This window comes from Akebia trifoliata, chromosome 13, assembly GCF_017979445.1.
Source record: "Akebia trifoliata isolate Shusen 1 chromosome 13, ASM1797944v1, whole genome shotgun sequence".
NCBI classification, from domain to species: Eukaryota; Viridiplantae; Streptophyta; class Magnoliopsida; order Ranunculales; family Lardizabalaceae; genus Akebia; species Akebia trifoliata.
In genome coordinates this window covers 11,754,313-11,777,617 of record NC_141387.1, presented here as the reverse complement: position 1 = coordinate 11,777,617, position 23,305 = coordinate 11,754,313, and the positions used below count along the sequence as shown (strand labels likewise).

At 36.6% G+C, this 23,305-nt stretch overlaps 1 protein-coding gene across 1 annotated transcript; it reads right to left on the bottom strand.

Moving 5' to 3' along the window:
- Nucleotides 1-5,380: 5,380 nt before the first annotated feature.
- On the bottom strand, nt 5,381-22,526 carry CYP718 (cytochrome P450, family 718). Its single transcript, XM_086420240.1, has 3 exons — nt 21,477-22,526; nt 18,718-18,905; nt 5,381-5,677 (listed from the first exon to the last, which is right to left on the bottom strand). The coding sequence occupies exons 1-3, from the start codon at nt 22,429-22,431 to the stop codon at nt 5,381-5,383; spliced, it is 1,440 nt and encodes a 479-aa protein (XP_086276366.1). The 5' UTR covers nt 22,432-22,526.
- Between the last annotated feature and the right edge of the window lie 779 nt (nt 22,527-23,305).

Genomic DNA, 23,305 nt, shown 5'->3' with positions numbered 1-23,305 from the left:
ATGCTTCAGATTACTAACCAAGGCATCCAATTCACCAAAACTAAGAATTGATCCTTTTTAGTTGAATACGAAGAGCAAATCATCTTCTGATATAGGTGCATCATTCCTTACTCAAGGAGTGACACTATGAAAATTTTTTTCAAGTTCTCTTTGCACACACATAATTAAAGAACAAGTGAGAAGTCATTTCTTCGACTAATTCACAGCATGTACAACGTGATGCAATAATAAGGTCTCTTCTCCTTCAAATTGAATCTATAGGGTAAGATTAATGGAGGAATTGCCAAGCAAACATTTAATTTTTGTAGGGATCACAATATTCCAAAAGGCCTTCCAATTTTTACTTAGATTGCTTTTAAATCGGAAGAAATTTCAAGCTTGTTTAGAGGAGAAAACACCCATAGTTGGGTCTGACCAGATTAATATGTTTACTAAACTGCAAGGAAGATCCATGCTTAAGATTTTTTGGACTGCATCCTCAACAAAGATCACATATCTGATTTTTCTTTTATCCCATGTTCCAAAACTCCACACATTGGCCATCTTTAGAGTAAGACCTTATTTAAGAAATAGGTTAAACAAAGGACCCTCCCCACTCTAATTATCCAAGAAAAATCGAGTGCTTAGACCATCTTTTACCAACGTCTTAAAATTTAAAATTATATGCTTCAAATGGTTCTTTAAGCTTTCCCAAATCTTGCATTTTCCTAAAGATGAGCTAGCTAGCCACTAATTCCCCTCTTTTGCATATTTTGATTTGAAAAATTCCACCTAAAGACCAGTCCTTGTGATAACTCTGAAACTCATCTTAGACCTTCTGATTTTATGAACATCCACAAGAGGCTTTAGACCTAAATCCCTCTTTTTTTTATTTGCAAATTTTATTCAAATCCACATGTTAGAAAGAACCTCCAGATCTGAAATATAAATCAACAAGAACACAAATAATCTCACAAGATACAAGATATATGTGGTTTAGTCAAAGTATTAACATACGTCCACAAGTGAAAACGACGGTTCACTATGATAACCAAAGATGAATAGGGTTACAACTTCTCTGCCTCTTGTATATCTCTTTAATCTTTTTAGGATATCATCTTTTACCCTTTATATACTTAGGGTTAAAAAAAGGTAAATGGGTTGGATCCAAGTCCAAACCAAATGGGTCAAATATTTTGGCCGAGGGCTTTGCCCTCGAACGAATTCATGACAATTCTTCATATATCAAGAATAGAAGACATAACCCAACAAATCTCTACCTTGGCTGCAATTCCAAATGAAAAATTACTTCCGTCGTACCTCACTAGGGTTTCAAGAACTACAAACACCTATCAAGTTCAGACTGCCACTAAACTTAATACTTGGGATGACCTTAGTCATGAAATATGTTGGATTCTTTACTGTATCAATCTTTTTCACTACAATAGCACCTGAGCAATCACATTTCAGATGAGGTGCAATCTAACATCAATATGCTTGGTCCTCTCGTGATACATCTGATTTTTTGTTAGATGTATGGCACTCTGACTGTCACAAAATACTATAGTAACATCTTGTTCCAAACCCAAATTAGTAACAAAACCCTACAACTGAATTGCCTCATTCACTGCCTTTGTAATTGTCATATACTCAACCTTTGTGGTAAACTTTTTCCCTATCGCATTTGGGCACCACAATCTATAACCTTTCACTCCAGTCTGATATCCAAGAAATATGCATTTATTTGCCCTTGGTTTAAGCTTACCATTATTTACATGAGCATATGCTGGACACCCAAATATCCTCAAGCCATAATATATGGTAGGAGACCCTGACCACACGTCCTTTGGAGTTTTGAACTCAATAGCACTATTAGGAGACCTGTTCACTAAATAATAGGTTGTCTTAATAGTTTTAACCCAAAAATACTATGACAAACCAGAATTGGATTGCATACACCATGTCCTTTCCAATAGAATTTTGTTTATTTGTTTTGCAATCCCATTTTGTTGTGGTGTCTTCCGTATAGTGTGATGCCGCACAATACCCTCATTTTTATAGAACTCATTGAACTCATTAAAGCAAAATTCTAAACCATTATCAATCCCCAATTTCTTAATCTATTTTCCAGTTTATTTTTCTATCAGTGTTTTTCTTTGCTTGAATTTGACAAAAACTTCATTTTTACTCTTCAAAATAAATATCCAAACTTTCCTCGAAAAATCATCGATGAATGTCAACATGTATCTACCTCCACCATGTGATACAATCGGAGATGAATCCTATAAATCAGAAGAAATGTAATCCACAGTACCATTGGTTCTATGAATTCTCGCACTGAACTTTACTCTACATTGTTTCCCTAAAACACAATGCTCATAGAAGTCCAATTTTTCAATTTTCTCCCTGTCAAGCAAACCTTGTTTGCTTAAGACTGTCATCCATCTCTCGCTCATATGCCGGAGGTGCATATGTCAGAATTTAGGGGTGTCTAAATCTGTTGCTGATACTGACGTCGTACATGTAATTGTCTATCCTTACAATGCGTACAACTCATTCTTCTTCAACCCTTTCATTATCACAAGAGTACCCTTAGAGACCTGAATAACTCCACTTCTTACCTTGTAACAACAACCATTTGAGTCCAGCATACCCAAGGAAAATATATTTTTCTTCAATTCTAGAACATGCTTAACATCTGATAATGTCCTCACAATACCATCAAACATCTTCACCCAAACTATGCTTATCCCAACTACCATACAATCAACATTGTTTCCCATAAAAACTTCAATCCCATCAATAGGTAGATAGGTTGTGAACCAGTCCTTATTGGGACATATATGATGGGTGTACGCTAAATCAAGAATCCACTTCTCATCGGATAGATTAGTAGAAATTGAGAATACATCACCGTTATCACTATTTCCATCTACCATTGTTGCATTACCAACATCATGGTCATTATGATTATGTTTTCCCTTCCCTTTACACTTTAGAGTAACTCTTTTAAAATGTCCTTCTTGATGACAATTGAAACATTTTAACTTTTTAGTCTTCGATTTTGATATAAATCGTCTTCTTCCATTATGATTCCCTTTATGATTTGATCCCCTCCTAACAAACAAACATTCACTTGTGCTTTCTATAATTTCATCAACCTTCTTATTTAATTTCTTAGAATTTAAAGTAGATTTAATTTCCTCAATCAAAATAGTAATTTTATCACACATTAAGGTGGCAATGAAATTCTCATACGAGGGTGATAGAGAACAAACCAAAAGTATGGCTTGATCTTCTTTATCAATTTTAACACCAACATTATTTAAATCTAAAAAAATACTATTATATTTATCAATATGATCAAGAATAGAAGTACCTTCTCGCATCCGTAGGGTGTAAAACTATTTTTTTAGATACCATCGATTTGTGAGAGATTTTGTCATGTATTGAGTTTCCAACTTTTTTCCATAATAGATTTACCGTGTCTGAATCACCGACCTCTCGCATGACCTCATTTCCCAAAGACAATAGAATCATATTGTGTGGCTTCTCCATGATATCTTCTTTCTGTTATGGTTTTAATGATTTAGGAAAATTATTGCTTCCCAACAACTCCTTTGATAAACCTTCTTGAATAAGCAAAGTTTTCATCCGAACCCGTTATAAATTAAAATCGTTCATTCCATCGAATTTTTCGATAACATACTTTACAGCCATAGCTTTGATACCAATTTGTTTGAAAGAACCCTCATATCTAAAGTATAAATCAACAATAATACAAATAATCTCTCATGACACAAGATATACATGGTTTGGTCAAAGCATCGACCTACGTCCACGAACGAAAATGACAATTTCATTATGATGACCAAAGAAGAACATGGATACAATTTCTCTACCTCTCGTATATCTCTCTAAACTTTTTAGGGTATCATTTCTTACCTTTATATACTTAGGGTTAAAGAGGGTAAATGGGTCGGATACAAATCCAAATCAAATGGGTTTAATATTTTGGATGGGGACTTTGCCCCTAGACCCCCAGTGATGGTGAGGAAACCCCACACATTATCAATTAAACGGGTCATACAGGTCATTAGCGAATCCTCAAAAGATCCAGGTTGACTTCATGATAATTCTTCATATATCAATAATAAAAGACATAACCCAACAAATCTCCACATTGGCTTCACTTCCAAAAACAAAAAAAAAAAAAAAAAAAAGCCACTTCCGCCACGCCCATTAGTGCTTCAATTTGGTTTGGATTTGGATTCGACCTGTTTACCTATTTGTAACCTTTGACTAGATTAAAGAAAACTTCATAAAACCCTACCCTTTTTAGAACAACAAAGAGGAAAAGCCATTCGAGCCTATTGTAGGCCTTTTTCATGTCAATCTTTAACGTGATATAATTTCCTTTGATTTTTCTGTTAAGATCATCTAGGTTCATTAGAACTTAAAACCCAATGGCACCCTTAGTCTCGATTGATGATCTTGAATAAATAATTTTTTATTATTGTATTGACTTTTACATGATTGCATCTAATCTATTCAATTCTTTTCCTCTTACTCTATCTAGGGAGATGATTCTTATTAAAAAAACATCAATCCATACTTTTGTTTATAGTTTTATAAAAATTAGGTTATGAGTTGAAAATAATTAAGGATCATCTATTCACTTGAAAGAATTTGAAAGACAATGATTTTCATCGATGATCTTCGTAGGGAGACTATTGTTGTTACCAAAAATAAGATTTTGCCATCCTCATCACAAAAAGTAAGATTGACTCATCTTGAAATGGCCCATAAACTTTCACTTATATAATTAGTCCAACCAATCAAATTTGCATTTCCAATAATATTTACATTATTAGAATACCTCGACACAAACAAGTATGATCTCAAGAATCTTTAGCCTTTTTTGAACCAATTTTAGCAAAATTTGGATATAAAACATAAAAAAGAATATCTCAAGTACAAGTAAACTAATCTCTAAATTAACATAAGATAATAGATATAAGAATTTATCTTGGAGACTTTTATATTTTTTCTAACCATACACAATTTATCTAGTAATCCTTACAATCCAAAAGATTGATTATAATCACAATCAATTATGCTAATGCGAGAGAGATATTTCAAAATTCTCAAAATAAAATAAAATAATCCTTCGACGGTTATGCATTATGAAGAACGAGGATTCTTAATTCACATAAAAAAAATGGATGTTTACCAATCTTGTTTGCTGTCAAGGATGGATAACCATTAATTTACAATAACATTATTGCTATATCTCTAGAGACTCAATATAAATTAATGAAATTCAACAACAAACTTTTTCCCAAATACAACTTATAGTAGTGTATTTCAGTTGTACAAATAATTGTATTCATTTGATCTTTTAAAAGAACTTGGGAGCAATTTTGATGGGCATTCCACAAGAAGGGAAGGGGAGGGGATCAACTGTTATTGGTTCATCTGGATAAACTAGGGACCATTCATACCTTGTTACCATGAAATGCAAGAAAATGAGGATGTTTAACTTAGCTAGTTGGTACCCCGCACATACCCTTGGTCCTCCTCCAAAAGGAAGATAAACATATGGTGGCATGGGTTCCTCGAATCGAATTGGATTAAAAGTCATAGGGTCAGAAAAATATTGTGTGTTGTAATGGCTTCCATATGTTGTCCATAGCACCTAAATAGAAACCACACAAAAAAAAAAAAGAAAAAAAAAAAAGAAAAGAAAAGAAAAAGAAAAGAGAATGGTTAGACCATAGTGCATTAGAAAATATTTTTGTAATAAAGTTGGACTTGTTCGAGGAAAATTGTTGATTTTTAACGAATTGAGAGATCTGTTGGATTTTGTAAACCCTTATAAAATACAAAATTTTGGAATTTCTCCTTTCAAGATGAGATGTTGGGAAAGAAAATATAATTTCATTATTAACTCTTTAGGCACACCTTAATATCAAATATTTTGTAAAAAGAACAATGATACCATTAGTAAAATCATAGAATTTTAAAATATTATAAATATAATCATTCCAACCAAATTGAACTACGATCTGTGCACGATTTTTCCAATTTGACAAGTTTTTTGTCTAATTATTGGTTTACATCTTAAAACATTGATCTGGATAATTGAAATGGTGCTCACAATTTAATGGGTAGTGAACCTATACAATGCATGCATGAGCAAATCATATGTACATAAATGAGCGCTTGTGTGTATATATATTGGATAAGGATCAGATGACTCATGGAAAAATAACATAATCCTACGTTAAAACACAAAATCCAAAAGTCGAGTTTTATTATAAAGGTATGTATTATCAGGATATATATGTACATCCCAACCACTAGATTTCATGCTTTAACTATCATGTGTTATATCTACATGTTGGGTTAGGATTCTTAACTCATAAATGGACTCATATGTTCACACACAATCTCGATTGTGTAAATATGGAATCCCACTGTTGGAATTTATCTTAGAGGACATGATGTATTCTCAAGCTACATATTCTTTTTCCTGCGTATTAGATTCTATATTTACACAGTCGGGATAATGTATAAACATATGAGTTCCTTCTCCACAAGTCTAGATTTCCCCAATGTTTCATGGGAATGTTTGTGTGTTTCACAACTTTGGTTTTTTGAAAGTTTTAATGATGATACATTTATTATGTAATATTTTAGTGCTCAAATATGAGTATTTTAGTTATGGTGCAATAAGTTGTCTCAGAGTTGTGGACTAGGGGCGTTTTCCCCTTGTAAATTTTTCTTCCTTTTTTACAATTTTGCCTGTTTATATATGGGTTGGGATCCGTTGACTCCTAAGAATGACTCATGAAAAAAACACATGATCATAATCCTTTAAACACAAAATCAAATGGTTGAGATTTATGAGTATCTTGATAACACAAATCTTGGAGACTTATCCCAAGGATAAATCTCAACCATTGGATTTAGCATTTGAAGGGTTGGGATCATGTATATTTTCATGAGTCATTCTTATGAGTCAAGGGATCCTGACCCCATATATATGTATGGGAAAAGGTTGCATGGACCGAAGGACCAAATAGAGCTTGGACCACGTCAATAAGAAAATGCCACGTGGCCTCCATTAATTTTGAAACTAACCCTAATTAATTTATACTTTTGTTAACAACTCGTGAGAAACAAGAAATCCTAATCAATCTATGATTCTCAACAACCTCTAGCTCTTCGTGCATAACACATTGAAGGAAATTATCTCAAGAGATTTGTGGAGATCAAAGAAAATGTAATTAATCTATAATCCTCTCTCTCTCTCTCTCTCTTCTCTTCTGTGACAAACATATTGAATAAAATTATCTCAAGAGATTTGTGAAAAACACATTGAATAAAGAAATAGTAGATCATTGAATTCCAGCTTCAACAATTATTACCCTTGTAGGTTGCAAGTCACCAATTTTTAATGATTTTGTATTGTAATATTCTTGTTCTTGCATTACTATCTAAATGAATAATTGCAATCTGATGAGATTCCCTAACAATTTAATAAGGAGAACACAAGCCTCAAATTAATTTTGAAAATTCCTTTAGTGAAATTGGTTTGCTTGTTTTTTAAAGAAATTGGGTCTTCAAGTTCATTCCAAAGAGTTACAGAGATTCCTTGTTGTTTTTCCAGACTAGGGTTTAGAAAACTTCTTTGATCTTGAAGGAAAATCCTAGAATTAAAGTGGAGAGTGCGGAGGAATAAATTCTTTGACCTATCAATAATGACACGTGTCATTAAGGAACAATAGAATTCACTAAGAACATTCTTCCGACCATAGGTAAGTAATTGCTCGGTAGTTCACTGAGAATGAAGGGCTCTAATCCCTAGGAGTTCGGGATTTGGGCAAATGAATTAGAAGGGACTCTTGGTAAGAGGATCCCACACTATTCTTATATCAAAATAGGAGATAAGATTGGAAACATGCAAAATAGAAATTCTTATTTTATAAATAGAGGAGGATCCCCACATCTAACGTACGTAATTTTTCTACAATTGAAATTCTGTTGCAATTTCATTAGGATAAACTTAGGCATCAGAGGTTTTGTGGAATAAGGAACATGGATGATCTCGAGGAGTGTAGGTTATCTGATCAAAAGAAAGAAGATCTCGAGGTAATCACAAAACTTACCTCTACAATTGACACCGTTCGTGGGAACCGACAAAAAATATGAGGTACACATGACAAACACAATGAACAATAGTCAAAGGGTTGAAACAGAAGCTGAAGTAAAGGGGGCAACAGAAGTTGTAGGAGTCACAACAATGGGTGGTGCGACAACATGAGCAGTCGTGGAGGGTAACAAGAACCCCATTGAGGATGTCCAAACCTTGTTGGTAAAAGTGTGGACAAAATTGCAACAAAGTATAGAGTGACAATCAGAAGAGATTAGAGCCCTTATGATAGAGAACAAACAACTGCGATAATAGAGAGTAGAGGGATCAAATAACAAAGGGGCAATGATGATGATCTTGGGTGCCAAACTGTAATCATGACCTCGAGGTTTGATCAGAAGGGAATCAAGTTAACCAAGGGCATAATGTACCACCCAACCCACTGACATTGGGGGAAGTGGAGGACTTATTGAGACAAAGGGGGACAAGTAAGACATCTCGTTCGCTCGGTGGTCAGGGATTTGAGAATGTTGCCATTCACAGAGGCGATCTAGAGTTCTGAGCCATTGAGGAAGTTCCACATGCCCAAGTTCAATTCTTTCCATAGAACTGAGGACCTTGTAGAGAACCTCACGTACTACAATAACCTGATGATTCTTTATCAGGAGAAGGACATGCTCACGTGCAAGATGTTCCCATTCACTTTGAGGTCAAGAGCTATCACCTAATTCCAAGAACTACCACAAGGGGAAATTGAAAACTTTTAGTAATTGGAGGATTTCTTCGTGGCTCAATATATTCACAATATACGTAAGAAGGTCAAGGTCAATGTGTTTTTTTACTTAAGGTAGGAAGAGAAGGAGAACATCCATACTTTCACGGCCTGATTCCACACTCAATTGTTTTTGGTCGAGAACCCTGATGATGACATGGTTATCTAGGCTTATGTCAATGCGATCGTACTAGGAACAAGGTTGCATAAGAAGCTTATCACCAACTCGCCAAAAAGGTTGGAGGATCTGTACATTCTGACCGAAAAGTACATCATTTTGAAAGAAACACTGAAGAGTAGGGCTCGGAAGGCAAGTCCAACGATGCATACTATTACTCCGGCCAAAATAGAACTAGAAAGTAAAGGGAAAGAGAAAGAAAAGGGGGGGGGGAGGGACAGGAAGAAAATAAGGGATCTTACAGGTCAAAGTTCATGAAACTCAAGAAGGGTCCTAACACTTTTGACGGAGAAACCCTAAGAAATATTGAAGTATATAAAGAATGACCCGAGTTTCGTACCACCATCCTTGAATTATCAAGGAAGGTCAAGAAAGCTATATTATGAGTACCATTAGGTGGAAAATCATTCGATCGATGATTGCTAGATATTACAACATGTCATTCAGAACATGATAGACCAAGGAAAGCTCAGACTATATGTAGTGGTGGCAACAGAGGAGTCTAGGAGACGAGATCTTCCACCTCCACCTATAAGGGGATTGCCAGCACAGGAGGATAAAGGTCAACACAATCATCGAAGAATTTTGATCTGATAAGGTAGTCGAAATCTCACATCACACTAAGGTTAAGAAGACACAACACGAAATGGAGGTTTACCAAGTTATAAAGAGGGAAACCATAGCTCGAGTACTTGATTAAATTTGGGAAAGCAAAACAATAATATTTACTCAAGAGACCTTGAAAAGGGTAACCAATCCACACAACGATGCCTTGGTCATTACATTGGTAGTAGGGACATTTGATTTAAAGAGGATCCTTGTCAACTTTGGAAGTACGATAAATATCCTATTTCTCTCGATAGCCAAGTGGATGAGAGTGGTTGGAGGATTAGAATAGGCGAAAGTTAGTGTGTACGGGTTCAACGAAAACTCGATAATACTAGATAGGGAAATCACCGTACCCATAGCGGTAGGGCTAGAAGTGGTAATAACCAAGTTCATGGTAGTAGATGCCATTTTAGCTTATAACACCATACTGGGTAGGAGATGGATACATTCGATGAAGGTTGTGCCTTCAAATTATCATCATGTCGCATGCTTCTCAACCAGTGAGGATCTTATGGAGATCAATGGAGACCAAGTGGTAACTCAAAACTATTTCTCCAATGCAATAAAGGAGGATAGGAAAAATGAATACCGAAATCGAATTGAAGATGTGAAACCCGACCCACCCAAGGGTGATGATCAATAGTTATTACAAAAGGAACCATTAATAAAATGAGTGTCAGCAGTAGAATAAGTGGAAGAGGTCGACTTAGGAGAAGAAAGTATACATCAGACCTTTGTAGGGTCAAGTACAGAAAAGGAAGAAAAAGAAGATGGTGGATTTCTTGAGAAGAAATAAGAATGTCTTCGCATGATCATTGGGAGAAATGCCTAGTATACATCCGTAAATCATGAGTCATCACTTGCACGTAGACCATGGATTTTGACCCGTGCAATAGAAGCCTTAGAGGTTAGTACCAAAGCTGAGGTAATCGATTAATGGGAAGGTGGCAAAGTTATTGGAGGCTCGATTCATTCGAAAAATGCAATATCCAACCTGGTTCACAAACATTGTGGTAGTACCAAAGAAGGATGGTTAGGTGAGGGTTTGTATCGACTTCATTAATCTCAACAAGACGTGCCCAAAATATGAATTACTTCTTCCAAGGATAAATTAGTAGGTGGATGTCATAGTTGGTAATGAAAAACTTTCTTTCATGGATGGGTATTCAAGATACAACCAGATTCAGCTAGCTCTCGAGGATCAAGAGAAAATTACTTTTATCATAGAGTAAGGGCTCTTCTGTTGCAAGGTTATGCCATTCGATTTGAAGAATGTAAGGGTCACGTGTTAGAAAATGATCACCAAGATGTTGAAGATAAGCTCTTGGACATTATGGAAGTATACATAGATGATATGCTCGTAAAAATTAAGTTGTTAGAGGACCATATGGATCATCTAGGGGAGATGTTTACTTGATTAAGGGAGTATGGGATGCGTCCCAATTCGAAGAAGTGCATGTTTGGGGTTTCGTTAGGAAAATTCCTTGGATGCATGGTGACGAAAAGAGGAATAGAAGTGAATCTAGATCAAATAAGGGCAATGTCTGAGATGCCTTCTCCTACCAATTTGAAGCAAGTATAAAATTTAGTAGGTCCAGTGGTTATGCTCAATAGATTTATTTGAAGGTCTTCAAACAAGTGTCTACCCCTCTTTATGTTATTCAAAAAAGGGATGGGGTTCAAATGGAGGGAAGAATGTGAGAAGGCTTTTTTAGATTTGAAGGTCTACCCCAATAACGACAAGCTCGGCCTTGTTCAGAGTAGAGGTTAAAAGAGAGATGCTGGTCTACTTTATAAGTAAAAAGTTGGGAGAATCTGAAGTTAAGTACAGTTTAATTGAGAAGATTGGACTCGTATTGGTGTATGCAGCTCAGAAGTTGAGGCCGTACTTCCAAGCTCACAATGTCAAGGTTATCACAGACTATCCACTCAAGGAATTCATGTGCGGATCAGAGAAGTCTAAAAGAATTTCCATATGGGCGATTGCATTGGGGGAATTCAATCGAGGAACGCTCAACAAGGATAGATGGTGGCAGATTTCCTAGTTGATTTCCCAATAGAAGACCCGTACTAGGAAGAAGAAGAAGAGGTATAACCATTAGAAGAAAATTTACCTGACCCCATGAGTTCGAAAACATAATAGGTTTGGGATCAAGCGCAAGGATGGTTTTGGTTACCCTAAGCAATGATAGGTTAGAAAAGGTGGTGAAATTGGGGTTCCGAGCCTCTAACAATGAAACATAATATAAAGCCATGCTTGGAGGGCTAAAGATGGCTCGTGATCTAAAGATCCAAGAACTTTAAGTTTATACAGACTCCCAGTTAGTGGTTGAGCATTGTAGAAGGGAATATCAGGCGAAGGACGGGAGAATGGCCAAGTACGTGCGGCTCGTCTAGGAGCAAATGACATAATTCAAAAGGGTAAAGATAATAAGGATATCTAGAGATGACAACTGACATGTAGATTCATTGGCATATGTGACATCAATACTCAGGGATACGAAAGCCTGAACTATCCTGGTCAAATTTGAAGGTAAATTGAATACGGAGCTTGAAAAGGTGAAGGATTGCATGCCGATAGATGAGAGGCTTAGTTAGAAGGACGAAATAATGAATTATTTAAGATCAGGGGTACTACCAAAAGACAAAAAAGAGACATTGAAACTAAAGAGGAAAGCGAGTCAGTATCTCATGGTGAATGGAGTACTCTACCGAATGTCTTACGGGGACCTACACTTGAGATGTCTAGACTCAGAAGATGCACGATTGGTTTTGGGAGATATACATGAAGGGGTTTGTGAAAACCATTCTGGAAGAAGTTCCTTGACCCATAAATAATAACCCAAGGGTACTATTGGCCATACATGCAAGATGATGTGAATAAATATATTTAGAAGTGCGACAAGTGCCAAAAACATGCTCAGATGATTTATCAGCCAATGGAGGAACTCCATCCAATCGTCAGTTCCTGGCCATTTGCTATATAGGGGTTGGACATAATGAGACCATTCCCTTGAACTATCGAAAAAAGGGAGTTCTTGCTCATCGGGACAACTTACTTTACCAAATGGATAGAGGCCATACTATTGGCTCGAATTAGAGAATAAGATGTGGTCAAGTTCTTATGGGAACAAATCATAATAAGTTTTGAAATACCCTATGTCATGGTACCTAATAATTGGAATCAATTCAAAGAGAATCATGCCATGGCTTATTATTAGGAATACGAAATTCAAGGTTGAACTCCAAACCAAGATATCCACTGGGGAACGAGCAAGTTGAGGCATCGAACAAGATAATACTAGGTAACTTGAAGAAGAAGCTGGATGAGCAGAAATGAAGGTGGGTGGATGCATAATGTGTTATGAGCCTATCAAACCACTGCATGAAGGGGTATGTGTATATCTCTGTTTGCTTTGACGTATGGGATAAAAATGATATTTCCAACAAAGGTACAAGTACCAACAGGCTGAACAAGGATAGCTAGGGATATTGTCAACGAAGAATTCATAGCTTAAAACCTGATTGGATGGATGAAACAAGGGAAATGATGTTGGAAAGGCTTAGACGATATCATTAGGAGTTGAAAGATCTTATGATTGGAAGATGCACACAAGGATATTTAAGCCAAGAGACTTGGTTCTGGAGAAGGTCTTCCAGAACACACAAGCACCTAACGGTGGAAAGCTCAGAAAAAAACTGTGGTGGCCCTTACATTATGGACAAACTCGAGAAGGTAGGAGAGAAGACAATGGTTGGGGATTCAATCGAATCACCGTGGAATGATTTTAATTTAAGAAGGTACTATCAATAAGGATTAGTAATTTAGTAGTAGGGATTTCTTTAATTTTCAAATGGAATTTACTTTCTAGTGTAGTAGAGTTTATTTGACCCTTGATTTATTTTAATTACTTTATAAAAATGTTTATTTTCAGAGCGATTCGATTATGTATAAAAATGTAGCATTTGAATGAGTATTTTAGTGAAATGATAAGGTCGTTTCAATGAGAACTGAGGTTTACTCTATGAAATGAGTGAAACAAAAATTTATCTAAGGTAAAATGATCAGTACAATGGGTACCAAGTTTTACTTTATGAGGTGAGTGAAGTAAAAATTTATCTATGCCAATAGGATCGGTTCGATGGAAAACGAACTTCATTCTATAAGGAGAGTGAAGTAAAAATTTATCTAAGACAATAGGGTCGATTTGATGAAAATCGAGCTTTACTCTATTTGGTGAGTAAAGAAAACATTTATCTAAGGCATATGATCAGTTTGATGGGAACAGCGCTTCACTCTATGAGGTGAGTGAAGTAAAAATTTATCTAAGGCAATAGGGTCTGTTTGATGAGAATCGAGTTCCAATCTATGAGGTGAGTGAAGTAAAAATTTATCTAAGGCAATAGGGTCGGTTCGATGGGAACCAAGTTTCACTTTATGAAGTGAGTGAAACAAAAATTTATCTAGGACAATAAGGTTGGCTCGAAGGGAACCAAGCTTCACTCTATGTGGTGAGTGAAACAAACATTTATCTAAGGCAAAAGGGTCGGTTTAATGGGAATCGAGTTTTACTCTATGAGGCGAGTGAAGCAAAAGTTTATCTAAGGCAAAATGGTCGATTCAATTGGAATAAAGTTTCACTCTATGAGGTGAGTGAAGTAAATTTTTTTTCTAAGGTAATAAGGTTGGTTCAATGGGAAGTAAGCTTGAGTAAGGCAAAATTTTATCCGAGACAATAAGGTCGGTTAGATAGGAACCAAGTTTTATAAGGCAAGAGAAACTAAAGTCATCAAAAGCAAAGAAGATTGGTTCACTAGGGAACTAACCCTTTCACATAAAAATGAGAAAATAAAGGAAACAAAAATGATCTAAGTGTACAAGGTTAGAAAAAGAGAGAGATGATGGGAGATTGGCGAAAGGAAATGTTCATTGATATAAGAAAAAACACATAAGAAAAAAAATTACAAAAGCCTAGACCTACATCGGGTCGATAAGCGGATTAGCCCCAGTAGAGGATATTACATTAATAGGGCAGAGGAGGTGGAGGCAACAACGGTCGGATTAGAAGCGGCCAAAGGTTAGGACCGGAGTGAGGGCCTTACTTGCCCAAGCTCCAACAAGACAACCTCCAGTTGGGCCATGAGAGCACGTTCTTCATTCGAAATGTCCTCCTACTCCTTAATATTGGTGTTGAGCTCCTACTGGAGGCTAGCCTTCTGTCTCTCTATTTTTTTTTCTTCTTCTACTCATTTTCCTCCTCTAGCCTCTCAAATCGACTTTTGAAAGCCAGGGCCGCCTAAGCCAGTTGATCGTTACTGTTCTCCAGCTGGGTCTTGAGATTTTTACTTGATCCTAAAGGTCAGATACCTCATTTCTCTTTGCTTCAAGGAAGGAATGCGAGAAGCAAGCCCCAAGCCAGGGAAAAGACATTGCACTATACCTACAAAGCAGAAAGATACCAAATTGGAAAAGAACAGAAATGAAAACATCAAAATGAAAAAAAGACAGGAGAGAAAAATACCTGTCAGGCGGCTAAAGAGCTTGTTGATAAATGACACAGTCATTTTTCATGAGCCTTATCGAAGGGAAGGATGCTTTCCTCTATGAGTCCCTGAGCCACTTTGGGATCGGCTAGTGTTGAAACCCCCATGGGGATCCTCAGAATGAGGACCTTTCCCTTTGATTGGACTTACTAAACAAGAGGTCCCTCGGCCTCGTGGGCCACATCAGAAGGGATTAGGGTGATGTCTTGATCCTTTAAGGCAGAAGTCCTCTTCTGTCTCTTGCTCTATTGGTCATAGTTAACGTGGATGACTTGATCACCACTCTCTAAGTGGAAGATAATTTGGCAAGGGGTAGGATTATAGGAATGATCGGTTGGAGGTAAGATGGTAAGAGGGGTGGGGGTAGACTCAAGAAGACAATGGGGTGCTTCTGAGTAGAAGGCTTCAGAGTAACAAGTGGAGAGCTCATCTCTCCCTTAGATTCAATGTCGAAAGAAGACCCGAGGTTTATAGAAGAAGAAGGGGTGGAAGAAAGAATAGTAGTTTGACGGGGTGGAGATGAACCTTCCTTAGGGTGAGGGGCGGTGCTAATTGGAAGAGAAGGAGAAAGGGAGGTTAATTGCTTTTGGAACTCTTTGTCTTTGAGAATTAACTCAAGAATGGGAGTTTTGAGCAGATTGTTGCCCTTAATATATGCAAAAGTCCAAACAAAACGACTAGCTCAGGTCATTCTCAGGTCAAGAATGACAAGGAAAGAAAGCCCGGTTAAAAATTTGAGGAGGAACCTTACCCATCCAATTGAAACAACAATTTTTTAGGACAATGGTAGACTGCTCCTTGGCGTACTCCCATGAGCTTGAGACTCTTACAGGATAAAGGAACCACTCCTTGTTAGTCTTAGGAGGAACCTTACCCGTCTAATTGAAACAACAATTTTTTAGGACAATGGTAGACTTCTCCTCGGCGTACACCCATGAGCCTGAGACTTTGATAGGATAGAGGAACCACTCCTTGTTAGTCTTAAGGGGTTGGAACAACACCTCCCGACCCTGCCTCTTTAGTAGGTAGTAAAACCCACTAGGCACAATACAACAGTACAAGTTGTGGAGGGATAAATTGTTCGACCTATCAAGTAAAGCCTCGTGTCATTAGGGAATAATAAAATTCACTAAGAACATTCTTCTGACCATAAGTAAGCAGTCACTTGGTAGTTCACCGAGAATGAGGGGCTTAGATAAAGGTCAGAAGAGCGGAATTTCGTAAAAGGAAAGGTCTCTAATCCTTGGGATTTGGGCAAATGAATTAGAAGGAACTCTTGAAAAGAGGAACCCACATGATTCTTATCCCAAAATAGAGTGAGATAAGGTTGGAAATGTGTAAAATAGAAATTCTTATTTTATAAATAGAGGAGGATCCCTACATCTAAGGTATGCAATTCTTCTACAATTGAAACTTTGTCTCAATTTCATTGAGACTAACTTGGGCATTTGAGGTTCTATGGAACAGGGAATAAGGACGATCTTGAGAAGTTCCAAGTCATTCGATCAGGAGAAGAAAGATCTCGAGGAAATCACAAAAATCACATCTATAGAGAACAACCTTGATCTTGAAGCAAATCCCTCGATTTTTGATAATGAAAAGGCGATTGAGAATTGAGATGATAGTTGCGATGAACGTGTTGAATTAGAGAAAAGGTTGGAAGAAGGATTTTATTCTTCTCCAGTTATAGAAAATCGAGTAAATGAAGTTTTTAACCATGGTTTCACCAACCCTAGTTAGATTACTAAATAACTAAATCCACATGTCAACTATCCATTAGTGTGGTTTTGGTTCTAATTGATCCCTTGGTCCAGGTAACTGCACCTCTCTCTATATATGTGGGAAATGTTTGGCATCTTACTATTTGTCGTTCATAGGTTATAAGTTTTGGAAAAGACTAATTTTTTGTGAGGACGATCTCTATGGTTAAGAGATCATCCTCACCAAAAATAGCCCATTTTGTAACTTCTAATCCCATATTTACAAGTTGAAGAATCGTGGACCATCCATTTTTTGTAAACCACTTTTGATGGGGTTAGAAGCTTGGGAATGAGCTGATTTTTGGTGAGGATGATCTCCTCACCAGAGAGATGATTCTCACCAAAAATCAGCCCATTCCAAAACTTTCAACCTATGATCCTATATATATATGGGCATGTTCGGCACCCTATTATTTACCCTACGTTTTGCCCAACGTGTTTTGTCCTACATGAATTAGAAGTTTTGGAATGGGCTAATTTTTGGTGAGGATGATTTCTATGGTGAGAATATCACCCTCACCAAAAATCAGCCCATTTCGAAACTTCTAACCCCATCAAAAATGGTTTAAAAAAATGGACGGTCCATGATTCTTCAACTTGTAAACATGGGGCTAGAAGTTTTGGAATGAGCTGAGTTTTGGTTAGGGTGATCTTCTCACCATAGAGATCATCCTCACAAAAAACCAGCTCATTCCAAAACTTCTAACCCATGTAGGATGAAACACGTAGGGTAAATAGGAGAGGCTGAACATTTTCCATATAAATATATATATATATATATATATATATATATATATATATATATAGGGTCCCGTTCAGCACCCTAAGCTTTACCACACATTTTAACAACGTGTTTTGTCTTACATGGGTTAGAAGTTTTGGAATGGGCTGATTTTTGGTGAGGATGATCTCTATGGTGAGGAGATCATCCTCACCAAAAATCAGCTCATTCCAAAACTTCTAACCCCATCAAAAATGGTTTACAAAAAATGGACGGTCCACGATTTTTCAACGTGTAAACATGGGGCTAAACATTTCAGAATGGGCTGATTTTTGGGGAGGATAATCTTCTAATCATAGAGATCATCTTCACCAAAAATCAGCCCATTCCAAAACTTCTAACCCATGTAGGACAAAAAACGTTTGTTAAAGTGTGTGGTAAAACTTAGGGTGCTGAACATTTCCCATATATATATATATATATATATATATATATATAGGGTCGCGTTATTACGACCCCCTTTGCGACCCCCTTTGCGACACACCTTTTTGTCTTATATGGGCAAAAATGTTTGGAATGGGCTGATTTTTTGTGAGGATGATCTCTATGGTGAGGGGATCATCCTGGCAAAAAATCATCTCATTCCAAAACTTCTAGCCCCATCAAAATTGATTTACAAAAATTGGACGGTCTATAATTTTTCAACAAAAATCGGACGGTCTAGAAGTTTTGGAATGGGATGATTTTTTGCCAGGATGATCTCCTCACCATAGAGATCATCCGCACAAAAAATCAGCCCATTCCAAACATTTTTGCCCATATAAGACAAAAAGGTGTGTCGCAAAGGGGGTTGTAATAACGTGACCCATATATATATATATATATATACACGTAGGGTAAATAGGAGGGTGCTGAACATTTTCCATATATATATATAAATGTGTGTGTGTGTGTGCATGCGCACATGTGTTTGAGTGAGAGAGAGAGAGAGAGTACCTTCCATCCTCTAGGTATGGTAAATCCTTTATAATCAATGTCGACAATCGCTTTCCTGAAAGATCCGAAAATGGGTGGGAACAGCCGCATGCTTTCTCGAGCAACTTGCCATGTATAATTCATCTTCTTTGTATCTTCTAGGGTTAGAGTTTGCCCCTTTCTTTTAGTATCCATTATCTCCAAGTGTTCTATAAGAGTATAATGGATTGAAAATTGTGAATTTTAATGATTTTACGAAATAATATATGGGAAAAAGAAAAAAAAAATCATTTATTATGAATGGGGTTAATGGATATCCATTTGGAAATGGTAACAAAATTCATCAAATTGATTGGCTGGAGTACCAATGAATCCATATTTCATCTTCCTCCCACAAGGAAGGAAATTCGTTATCATAGTTTCATCCAAAAAGTTTAAGATCAGCTGAATCAATTCTTTTTCATTGATTAATTATGTTAAAAAGTCATGTATTTTCTTAAAATCTTTATGATAAGGAAAATTTGTTAAAGAATCATTTGATTAGTAGGTTAAGTTGGGATTGAAAATAAAAGTGAAAAAAGAAAAAAAGGCCCTATTTCAAAATTTGATTTTTTCGTTCACCTTAGAGTTTTATTAACTGGCAAATGACATATCCACTACATTTCCATTGGATAGTTGTTGACATGTTATGTAGAGAATCATGCACATCAAGATTGTGGGTCACATGTACATGTAGATCAAATGAAATTGAAAATACAATTAACTAATTCCCACTACTCTTTCCTTTTATGTATTGTAACTGACGATTTTTTATCTTTCTTTTTGTTAAGTATTGTAACTTTTAGAAGAATATCTCTGTTAGTTACGGTAACATTTATCGATATACATTGAACAGTTCTCTTCATTCTTAACTCAGTGAGAGATGGAAGATTCTGTATCTGGTTATCTTTTAAGGTATAAGAGCCATACATGAAGCAGTTCATGTAAAGCCCCTTTTTTCTGTCATCTTCTTTTTCGCATTTTCTAATAGAAAAGTTTAATCCATGGCCAACACAAGTTCTTCATACCCATATCTCTTTACCTAAAATGTTAGGAATTTTGTCTCGATTAAACTCACTCAAAACATTTATCTCATGTGGAGGACATAAATGCTTGGTTTGATAGAAAGCCAAGACATGATAGGCTTCATCAATGGAGTAATCTCAGCTCAGCACCACCTGAGATGATTATTGCACCGAAATGGTACATCTACCATTGGCCAGAGGGAGATCATAAATCAGACTTTCAAGCCTGGAGACATTCAGATAGGTTGCTGCATTGGTGGATCTTGACACCCTCAATGAAGATGTCCTTAGTCTTGTGGTTGGATTGGATAATTCCAGGGTCATTTGGGCAACACTCAATGATGCATTGGCACAAGATCCATAAGAGCATGATTTCATTTACAACAGAAGATCCATCATGTAAGCAATGGTACGTCACCTCTTTCTGATTATCTTAGGGAATTTAAAACCATATGTGACGATCTAGTTGTTATTGATGATCATAGGAAGGTATTGTGGCTACTCAATGGGTCAGGCCATGAACAATAATCTTTTGTGAATACTATACTTAAGCCCCCAACCCTGTTTCATAACTAAATTATCCCTCTACTTCAGAGTCATTAAGCGTCACTAAGAATCAGAAAGATTAACTCAATCTGTTGCTTTCATAGGCTAACATAATCATAACATAGGGAAATTATTTAATAAAAAAGGGAGGTAAGAAGAAAATAATAAAGATAATGGTTTCTTATAATATGGTCAGAATAATAAAGATAATGGTCAGAAAGAAGAAATTAGAAGTCACAAGAAAATAATGATAATAACAGTCAATCTACAAAAACTACTAGCGCTCTAGATATTAATGTATCTTGTCAAATCTGTGGGAAATGAGGACATTGATCTAAAATGTTGGCACATGTTCAATCAAGTTTACACTCCAGATGACATAACCAATGCACTAGCTTCCATTACAACAAGACATAATCAAGATTTTGGTTAGTTCCGGATATTGGGGTATCCGCACACATGACAAGCAACCAATGTAAACTACTCAACCTTGAAACTTATCATGGAAATGACATTATTATGATTGGAGATGGACATACTTTAAAGATAACTCATACTGTTGATACTATCCTAGACAACAAAAATGGGAAATTCAAACTACCGTGATGTGCTTCTAGTTCCTGAACTTAAAAAGAATCTCCTTTCAGTCAATCAATTTACGAGTGATTATCCTTATATATTTGAATTTTCTGCTGGTGGTTTTGCGATAAAGGATAGGAACACTTGGGAAATTGTAATGGTGGGAACTCGGAAGCGTGGTCTCTATGCCTTGGATGCATCAAAGCTAAGTGTTTTCTTCTCCAACTCGAGTGAAGTCAGCAACTCACGAGTTGATTCAGATGAGTAAAAAATATATATATTAGATTTATAAATATTTAAGAAATCAGTTTTAATATTTTAAAATAATAAATACTTTTTTTGTTCTCCACAGAAAGCATATATAACACAATAACTCGGTTGAGGGTCTAACTCGACTCAGTACATTTTCAGGTTGACTTTGCTGAGTTGATGAATGATTTGCCAACTTGACTTGGCGAGTTGGTTCCATCGACGGGATAATGAGTCACCTCAAAATCCAATTGAATCAACTTGCTGAGTTTCGAGTCGACCCAGCTCGAGTTCTATGATCATGGTTAAGATGAGAAACATATAAAAAGAAGAATAGGTTACCTTGGAGAAGTTGAGCATAACAGTTGGGGTGGTGAGCCAACATCCTACACACCATGGCAATGGCGAACGAGGTTGTGTCGTGAGCAGCAAACACTAACAACACCACATTATCGACAACCTCCTCCTCTTGAATCTCCCCACCTATCAAAACTTCAACCAAACGGGATAACAACATCCCATCCTCTTCTCCTTTCAAATTTCCTTCCATTTCTTCCCTTTTCTTTCTAACGATATTTACCATCATTTTCCCAATCTCCATTCTTGCCCTCTTCGCTCGCCAAAACTTAGACCCTGGAAACTCGATAGGCGGTGCAAACACCCCTTCCAAAACCCTCTCAAACATCTCCAACATCCCATGTTCCACTTTGATCCCTAACAAACACTCAAAAACAATCGAAAATGTTACCATCTTTGCTGACCGAAATAGGCTTATTGTGTCTTGGCCTCGCCAATGTTCATCGAGGTGGGCTGTGACCGAGCTACATATCTTCGGGACTAGAGCTTCGAGGCTGGTCGAACTGAGAGTAGCTGCGATAACCCCACGAAGGCATCGATGTTGATCACCTTGCTTTTCCATAATAGAATTCGTACCCATAAGTTGCACCGATGCAGATGGCCACGAACTCACAACTAGCTTGAATTCGTTGGAGAGGAAGAACTTATTAGCTTCGGCACCGCTAACCATCACTGTTGGTGATCCCATCAGCCTTGTCTTGAAGATGTTTCCATGTTTTGTTGTCCGAGGCTCAATGAACTCTTCGAATAATCGATTGTTGCGTTGGGCTTTGTAGAAATCAAATGTTTCACCGATCCAAGGAAGACCCATCTCTCCAGGGGGTAATTTCTTCTTGATATTGTTGTTGGTGTTCTTCTTGTGCATAATAAAAATGATAGATAACAGTATAGCTAAGAGAGAAGTCACCATTGAAAGACCAAAAACTATATCTGAAGCCATGGAATGAGAGATGGATATTGATGATGGCTTTGCTATGGGAAGAGTCAATGTTGATTTATATAAAGGGAATACATTGTGATCAATAATAAGCAAATTATCATGAAACATGGACGCACATGGAGGACGGCACCGATCTTCTTAGATAGTCTTTCAATGCTTATGGATTCTCTTAGAAATAAAGTCAACGAGATTCAATGATGAATGGCATCTAATCTATATTATATTTTTTTGAACCATTAATTAAAGACTATACAATGGACTTTGGGATTATCCTATTTAAGTTGACTTTTGATGCGTGAGATTCATTTAAAGGGTTATAAATTCTTCTCATTTATCATAAGTCAAAATTTTTTAATACTTTTAATTGCATCGTATCCCGGATGATACTGCGCATCTAATACTATAATAGAAAATTGGCACACTAAACCGACTCTCCTGACTTGATAAGTTCGGGAACAGTAGATCGTATGCCTAAAGATACACAGTTCTCTCGTGATACACATTATAATGGGAAAGTATAATTTTGTATCCCAAAACATACAGATCTATGGTTCTTGAATTTTTCATGACACGAGAGTCGATTGAGTGTGCCAAGTGGCATTGTCAGATTATCGCGTTTCTAGAAAATTATATGGTATTATCCTTTTGATTGTCACCCATTATTGGAATCCCTAAGTTTAGACTTTAAGCCGATGGATGCTCTTTGAGATTGTCTGAAGAATCTTGGGGTATCATCGAGTGGTTTGGACAGAAGGAATGACTACTAACTAAGGATGATGCCAACACTTCTAATTAAATGAAGGGAACCCATTGATCCATTAATCCCATCACTGTTGGATCACTATCAAATCGTATAAATGTTACATAATAAGTC